The sequence below is a fragment of the Thalia democratica genome, chromosome 7, assembly GCF_965202585.1.
Source record: "Thalia democratica chromosome 7, ktThaDemo2.hap1.1, whole genome shotgun sequence".
In the NCBI taxonomy this organism is placed as follows: Eukaryota; Metazoa; Chordata; class Thaliacea; order Salpida; family Salpidae; genus Thalia; species Thalia democratica.
The window spans coordinates 33098112-33106499 of record NC_139171.1 but is presented as its reverse complement, the minus strand read 5'-3'; the positions used below and the strand labels follow the sequence as shown (position 1 = coordinate 33106499).

The 8388-nt window shown below is 28.6% G+C and overlaps 1 protein-coding gene across 1 annotated transcript; it reads right to left on the bottom strand.

Moving 5' to 3' along the window:
* Window positions 1-781: 781 nt before the first annotated feature.
* On the bottom strand, window positions 782-8053 carry LOC145840354 (outer dynein arm-docking complex subunit 3-like). The gene is made up of 12 exons (XM_082947592.1): window positions 7940-8053; window positions 7458-7579; window positions 6925-7029; window positions 6249-6389; window positions 5439-5543; window positions 4905-5150; window positions 4468-4617; window positions 3955-4115; window positions 3048-3204; window positions 2043-2198; window positions 1703-1787; window positions 782-1390 (listed from the first exon to the last, which is right to left on the bottom strand). Exons 1-12 carry the CDS (start codon window positions 8040-8042, stop codon window positions 1251-1253), a joined length of 1671 nt encoding a protein of 556 aa, XP_082803718.1. The 5' UTR covers window positions 8043-8053; the 3' UTR covers window positions 782-1250.
* Between the last annotated feature and the right edge of the window lie 335 nt (window positions 8054-8388).

Sequence of the window (8388 nt, the reverse complement as noted above, 5' to 3'; positions counted from 1 at the left end):
TTTTATATTACATTTTAATTAAAAAATATTTGTTGATTAATACTATAAGGTTAACTTATAGCTTAATTGTATTCGTTTAAAAACTATATAAAATTCTGTGTTTCGTATACGGTATTTTACTATTAGTAAAGTCTATTTACAAGTTCAAATTTTTTAACTTTAGTGTCAAGCTACATAATTATGATGAAAAGTCACAAAATTGTAATCGAAACACGTGATAAACTTCAACCTTTTGAATATTATAGGCTAAATAAGTTTATTATAAAGTTTATTTGTTATAAGAAACGAAAACACTTAATTAAAAACTAAGCTTGAATACTTGTGCTTTTTATCACTTGTTTTAGTTTAAACCTCTTATAAAACCTACAACTATATATACAACTTATAGGATATTTTAATTTTAGATAAAAGTACAAACAAAGTGATAAAATATCATAACCTAACAAACATAAAAAACCAAAACAAAGCTGTTAAAAGTGATTTTAACTATTTGTTTGAAATAAAAATGTTATTTATTTAATAAGTCAATTAAAGAAAACATATTAAAGCCCTATTGATAAGATTATCTACCCAAGTTTAAATATCTTTTATGACTGTTCAAATAGAATTTTGTATATAAACAAATATTCAAAAATTAGTTTAACTTTTGTTTCTTTTTAAAACTTTCAGGAGAGTTTTTAACTATGATAAGAAACAAGAATGTGATTATTTTTATTTTTTGAAACACTAAACAAGAATTGTTATTATTAATGTTTTTGAGTTTAATTGTGATACGAAAAATAAAAAACATCACGTTTAATGTGACAAGATCAAACTAAAGCAATAAAACAAAGACTATTTAATTTAATTTTTGAAACATTTGTTTGGTGAAAAAAATAATGCTGTTCGCAATTTGACACAGAATGTATACCATAGCAATTACATGATAAAAGTAAAGTGTTAATCTAAAATATAAAACTTTAATCATATTTATTTTTTCGGAGTAGTAGTATAATAAAAAACTACAGAACTCAAAAAAAAAACGAAAAAACGAATCACATGAAATAAACTCACAGTAAAAAGTTTTGATTTATGTTTTCACAGTTCTGATAATAAAGAAAGATTAAACTATTTAGAAAACTTGAAACAGTTTTAGTTAAAAAAACTGAATCATTTGATAAGGATACCCAATACGTTGTTACAGAAGTTTTGTGTGAAAGTACAACTGACGCTATAAATGGTGTCCAGAACAATCAGTTACGGTACTATTTTTAATATTTTCCCTGCTTTTTCTTCCTGGGACGATTTCGTCCTTTTTTCGTTTTGGCGTCTATCAGCTGCTGGGCCCTCCTCTTCAACTCGGCCCTGGACAACGCCGCCGTGTCATCTTCGCCACTTTCCTCTGACGAATCTGATTGTGACGTAATAGTTAGTGAAAATTGTTTTATAAAATCATCCTAGCATTTTTTTTTTAACAAAAAACACTTATAACAAAATTATTTTATTTATAAATCAACTCATGTAATGATATTTTCAATCATTATTATTTTTTATATATTAAAGGATATTTAAGTAAATCAAAAATAATGGAACACATTAAGTGTTTTATTTAAAAAATTTCCAACAGGCCAAACTTTTTTTAGTTTAAATTTGGTAAACTAACAATCATGAATTTAAGAGCTTTACAAACAGATTAATTATAATTTAACCACAACAAACTTACCATCAAAAGCGTTATCGAGTTTTGTAGTTGGTAAGTCAATTCTTGTGTTGTAAGATGGAAGCTTGTTTTCAATTGACGTGTGGAACTGTAATAATAAATAAAGATACATAAACATAAAAAAATAATTATAATCAACGGAATCGTTTAATTTGTATTCGTTAAGGAGATTCTTTGTTTTAGTTCATCAAATAAAGAAGAGACAAATTTTGAACATATTTCTAAAACTAGTATGAAGCTAATACTAAAGCAACTTCATAATGTACAAAACCAGTCTTCAATAAAAGACAAACTAAATTTTCCAATTTAAAAAACATGTTGTTCTACATTGCTATCCACAGACCTCGTTGTCCTCCATTTGTTGGATCACGCTGGGCAGCTCGGCTCCGTCCAGTTCTTCCAGCAGCTTGAGAAGTTTTTCCTCGGACTGCGCCAGCAAGTTCAACACGAACTCGTCGGATGCGGGCGAAAGATTGGCGTTCGGCACCAATGATTTCGTCTGAATGAATATTTGAATATGTAAGAGAGAACTGTGTTTCTGTACAATAAAGCTTTTAGTTTAGCACTAACATTTTAAATATTATCTAAAATTATAGTTTTGAATTTAATGTTTTAAAATCTAAATCAATAAAAATAGTTTCTTCAACCAACTGAAAAAAAATGGTTAATAGGTTTTGTCATGTTATAAAAGTTTACAAAGACCTTTATAAGTATATTTCAGGTATACTTGTAAAAGATTTCGTAAAACCTGTTTTAAGGTTCAGTGATAGCTTTTTTTTTTATCTTGTCTTTTTGAGAATTGCTGTACTTAAAAGTGTCTGAAGAAAATCGATAAGTTGCGGTCGAAAAATAAATGAGTATAACGATATCAAGGCGTTAAAAAATAGTTAATTAAATAAAATATATAATAAATAAATTAATGTAGTAAAAAATACAAAATTAGACCAGTTCAATTATACATTAGGAGATTTTAAATTGTTTTGTGAAAACATCATACTCTACAAGACTTTCAATAAATGAGTTTTGAAACAAAGACAAATAAATTCGTACAAATGTGTAATTTTTAGTTTTTAAAGCAAACATTTATTCTTTAAAACTTTTACTTAAAATACCTAAATTTAAATCTTAACCATTAAAACTTAAATGTTTACTAATTACATATTTTAAAAAAATTCTACAGTGTTAGGAAAAAACAACTGGCTTTTTAAATTTTATAAACTAACAGCTTTGAAATACTGTATTTCGTTGTAATATCATTGAAATGGTTAATGTTACAAAATTGTTACAATACACTAATACTACGCTATGTTACTAATTTAATTCGATTTTATCACAACAACAAACTAACAGCCTTGAGGTGCTGCAATTTATCCGCCAGGTGCTCAACTCCCGCCTTCACCTTCACCAGGACGCCCGACGCGTTCTCCAGCCTCGCCTCCGAATCGTCTCTTTCCTTCTTCTTCTCGTCCAAGTGAGCCTGGAACTCCTCCAAGATCCTCTGACCGCTGAATAAAGTTTGAAACTATTATTAAGAGCGTTTGTATGTTACGTTTCTTATAAGCTTCGACTTATAATTCTCATGCAGCTGGTGTTTTTAGGAAGTATTTTTTGTTAACTTTCAGACTTGCTAACTTTTTAATGGTTATTTGTAAAGCTTGTATCTACGAATCGGATCGACTTTACGCAGAAACTTTTCTATTTCTACAACAAGCAAAAGAAAAGTATATTAAAATAAATTCCTACTTTTGGAAAAAGAGATAGTTTTATACGGTCAAAACAACAACAAAAATTGTATAAAAATGATGCTGTAATTTTTCTGAACTGTTTTTGTACCTTTAATGATAATATGCACTTAGTTTACTTCATTCTGTACTATATATATTACTGTTTTGTTGACATCAAAACACTTAGTTTTTAGTTAACAAAAAACACGCAGCAAACTTATATACAACATAAAAATATTAATCAGTAGTTTTTAAGTTAAGTTTTCAGCACTATACTCTCTAGTGAAAATTTTTTTTAAAAAAGGTTAACTTAGTGGCTGTTAAATCATATTGTAATGTAATATAAAATCATAAAAACTAATAAAAAAATAGTTTTAGTTTTATAAAGTTGCATAACTTTCTGCAAACTTATAATACGATAACCTCTATGTGAGTTTTATAAAGTATCTAAATAATTTTGTAAAAAAAGCAATGTAATAAAAAACTCAAAACTATGAACTACATAAAACACTATAAAGTCATCATTATCACCTTGAAAGTTTTGCTTCGCCTGAGTATTTCATTTCTTCAAACTGCTGCTGCAACTTGAACTTTTCCTCCTGAATTTTGTGTATCTGAGCTACGTTGTCCTTTTTCAATTTTTCCAAATGCTTTTGAGTTTCTCCCTGACTTCTGAACCTTGCCACTACTTCCTGTATGTGTTGGAAATTCCACGTTTTTATAACAAGTAAAGATTAGCATAGGATTTTTTATAATGCATTTTTTGTTGATACATTATATATTTAAACATTAATTATTAAAATAAATATTTTGAAAGTTTATTGATTTAAAACAATTTTAATAGTTTATATAGAGTAGAACTTATTTTTACAAAAAATCTATACTTGCAGTACCTAAAAAATATCGTTTGAATTTAAAAAAAAATTGAAAATTTATTTTTATTTTTTATAACCAAATCGCTTTAAAAAAAAGTAACTAACATAAATTTCAAAGACTAAAAACGATTTCTTTCTAAAAATCATTAGAAAGTTTTAATAACTTCACCTGTATGCCGGATACACCGGTGGCTTCCTTGATCCTGACGAAAGCTTCTTCGTAAGAATCGATCTTCTTCTCTTGATCTTCAACTGATATCTCTGCGTTTGAAGAAGTGTCTTGCAACGACTCTTGAGCCTTCTGCTGGTCTCGTAAGTTCTGCAGTTTGTTGAAAATAAGTACATGGATTCAAACTTCTTCCCTAGTCACTATTTTTTAATTCTAATTATACATTTTTTCTTTAGGCAGTTGGTTCTTCTATACTCTTAGCTTATTTTCTAATTACACTCTGAAAGCATTTGATTTGATTTATATTTAAGTTTAAAAAACATAAATCTGTCTTTTTTCTATTGCAACTTTTACCCTACAAATGGTATAAAAATAGTTTAGACAGATTTCAACATCAATTGTAAACAATTGAAACTAAGTTGTTTTTTACCACCAACCCTTCTCTCGACCCTCTCGGCGTGAGCCTTCTTCTCTTCGGCCAGCTTCTTCAGCTTGTTCAGCTGCTGCTCCCGCTCCCTCCGCTCCTTGTACACCCGCCCCTCATGCTTCCCCAGCTCCTCGCGCGCGTCCTCCCGCGCCCTCTCCGCGTCCCTCTGCATCTGCCGCACCTCCTCCAGCTCCTCCCTGGCCTTGACGATCTCCCCGTCCAGACCGTCCAGCTGGCAGTTGAACGTCTGCTGCTCCTGTGTGCGAGGTGTCACGTGGTTTGAATGAGCCAATAGGAAGAGTTTAAAAAGTTGTAAGTTCGTGTGAGAAACAGCTTGATCAAAATTGTAAATGTCCTTTTATTTTCAAAAGTTTTTTTAGCAGATTGGTTTTCGCTCAAAGAGCTTGTCAGTGCTTAAGACAAACTAAAAATTACTACTCAAAAGACAAGCAGATACGTAAAACTCTTTAGTTTAACTTTCATCAATCAAAACTGCAGTAAATGTACTTTGGTTTTGTTAGTACATAGTGAGGTGATAACTAACATACTCAAGGTGGGATTTTATTTGCGTGTAAACTTTGCTGATGTGCTCGGCTTCCTCCGCCTTCAGCTTCTGCTTGTCCAATCTGTTCTCCAGCAGTCTCAGTTCCTAAAAAGTATCAGAGTGTGTTAAGGTTGGTTTTCTAGTTGGAAAACAAATTTAATTTTAGATATAAATCTTGCAAATTTTGGTTACACCAAGTCTGATTAAACGAACAAGTACTACTTTATCTTATAAAATATTTGTTTACCAATTTAAAAACTTTTTTTTTATGAGTAAAGTCTACATAAAAAAACACGAGTAATATTTTTCTTAACAGTTTTCAACCTATCTAACAGGGCTCGTAGCCCTTTATGAGACATTTGTTAGATATACAAAAAATAACAATTTCGTTGACCACATTGAAAAATAAAAGTCTTTCGCAGGCCACTAATATTTTTGAAAAACAATAGTGCAAAAGTATAATGAAATAACCAAAAAGTATAGAAAAGATTACATAATCAAAGAAAAACATACTTGTAAACTAATGTTGTAATAAACTTTAAAATTTTTGTTTCTCTACTATTTGGTTTTTCAAACTAATATTCTAGATGTACTTTTATAAAGTTAGCCTTATTAATTTTTTCCTTACATTTTGATATAAATCTTTATAATTGTTTTCTTATCTAAAAATTTATAAACAAATTGATAGCAATATCATTTTAATATTTTTACAAATGAATAACTTTATGTAAGCCTCTCATAAAAGTGAAACAGTTTTTATGGTTAAGGTAGTTTAAACTATGTAACGCAGCCTATGTGGATAAAACGTACCGTGTCTCCCTTTTCAACGTTGGTTATTTTAGCTGCTTCCTTCTGCAACAGCTGCAATCCAACCTGCAGATCTCTGATCCTTTTTCTTTTCGACTCAGAAGCAGCCTTCACCGAATTCAGCTTCTTTTTTCTTTCGGAAACCTAAAAATAAAAGTTTTAGAAAATAAAAAAGCAGAGTATTATTTTTATAAAAAGTTAAAATACAATACTGCTCAAAAAAAAAACATAAATAAAGATTGTTTTATCTATTTTTATTTTTTATGCAGTTAACATTAATAAACCAAAACAGTTGAAAATATTATTGAGTGAAATATTTCCTAATTTCTAATTTTTTAAAATAGTTGATTGATGCTTTAAAAACTATGCTTAATTGTCACAAAAAGTTATTCAGTATTAAAACTTTATATATTATCAATAAAAGTTTAACAAAAGACTACAAACATGTATATAGCTTTTTTGTATTGTTAAAACAAGTGTTGCTCAATAAAAACGTAGATAACTAAATGGTTTTCCAAAGAACTGCATTTTTTATAGTTTGTTTTTCAAACATGCTCACTGTTGTTTAAAGTTTGTTTATAAACGTGTTTATGTTTTGTTTTGAAATTGTTTTAGGATTGATTGTATGTATGACTCAAAACTTTTAGTTTTATATTTCCAGTCGAACTTGCAAACAAACCTTGGTATCCATGATGTCGATGGCAAACTCACTTGTTTTGTTCTTCAGAGCGATCCTCTCCGTGTGTCTTCCTTCAAATGCTTTGTCCAACACGCGATCATCACCCTACGTACATTTGTATGTAAGTCTTATTTCACTATTTTCAAGTGATTTTTACATATTCTACTTTGCTATACTTCCTTACTATACCAGTAAAACTTTCTAATAACCCTAAAATGTTTATAAGTCTTTTGATTTTTATTATATATTTAAGTTTTTACTGAGATTTATAACATGTTGTTTAATTATATCTTTAGTATATTTTATTCTCTTGCAAAAGTATAAACGATTAAACCTTTATGAAGTTGGTAAAATAACTACTACTGCGTCTTATGATAAACTTTTTAAAAACACCAAATAAAACGTTAGAAAAGCTATATCAAAAGTAAAGTAATTAAACAAGTTTGGACTACAAGCACTTTAGTTTATTCAAAATGAAAAGAGCATGGGCAATCAATATTAAAAAAGTTAGTTAGGTTTCAACATCAACATACAGCGCAAACAACTGCAAGATTTTTATGCAGCTCCTTATTTCCTTCTCTCAACTTATCAATTTGATCTTTGTTCCGCTTGATCGACCATTGGGAGGACTCATAATACGCTTTTCTGTCTCCCTCTGTTTAAGTTGTTTCTTTATACAACTTTGTTTTATATCACTTAATAGCTTGAAAATGTACATGCATTATATAAGTAATCAAAAATAATGATAAAACCTTAATGAATCCATCTTACTTCCTTTTATTAATAAAACAATATACTTTTCTGTTAAACAAACTTTAAAACTCAGTCAACATAATTAAAACCCTATCATTGAAAAAATAGTATAAATTAAATCTTCTAAAAAACAAAATCGCTCAATTAGTTTTTTAGCTCATTAGATACATTGTTAATCTTAAAATACAAAAACAAACATACAAGTAAAAACAAGCTTTTTTTTTTTAATAAAAATATACACAAAACTCTTGGTTAAACAAACCTAGCAGTTGGATTTTTTTCTGCCACTCGCTGATTTGTTCCTGCACCGGAGGCTTGTACAAATCAGAAGAGTCTCCCCGTCTCCTTCCTGATTTTATTTTCATTTTAATATTAAATACCTGTAAAGTTTTTAGGTACTTAAGTTATATACAAACAGTAAATAGTTACGTTGCATGCAAAATACAGCATCAACATTTTTGGTAAAATATATTTCATTACTTTGTTAGTAAATGTAGTAACAAAAATTAAAATTTACATAGTTAGAGAACTAAAATTATCTTTTAAAAGTTTAAGGCGTAAAATTAATTTTTAGTTAATGTAATTATACAGGAACTTTTTTTTTTTATATAATAAATAATTGTCATACTATTATTTTATGACTAACTGTTAGAATTTTGTCTGAACTTTATTACCTATCGAAAAAAGTTTTTATATTTATAAAAGTTTAGC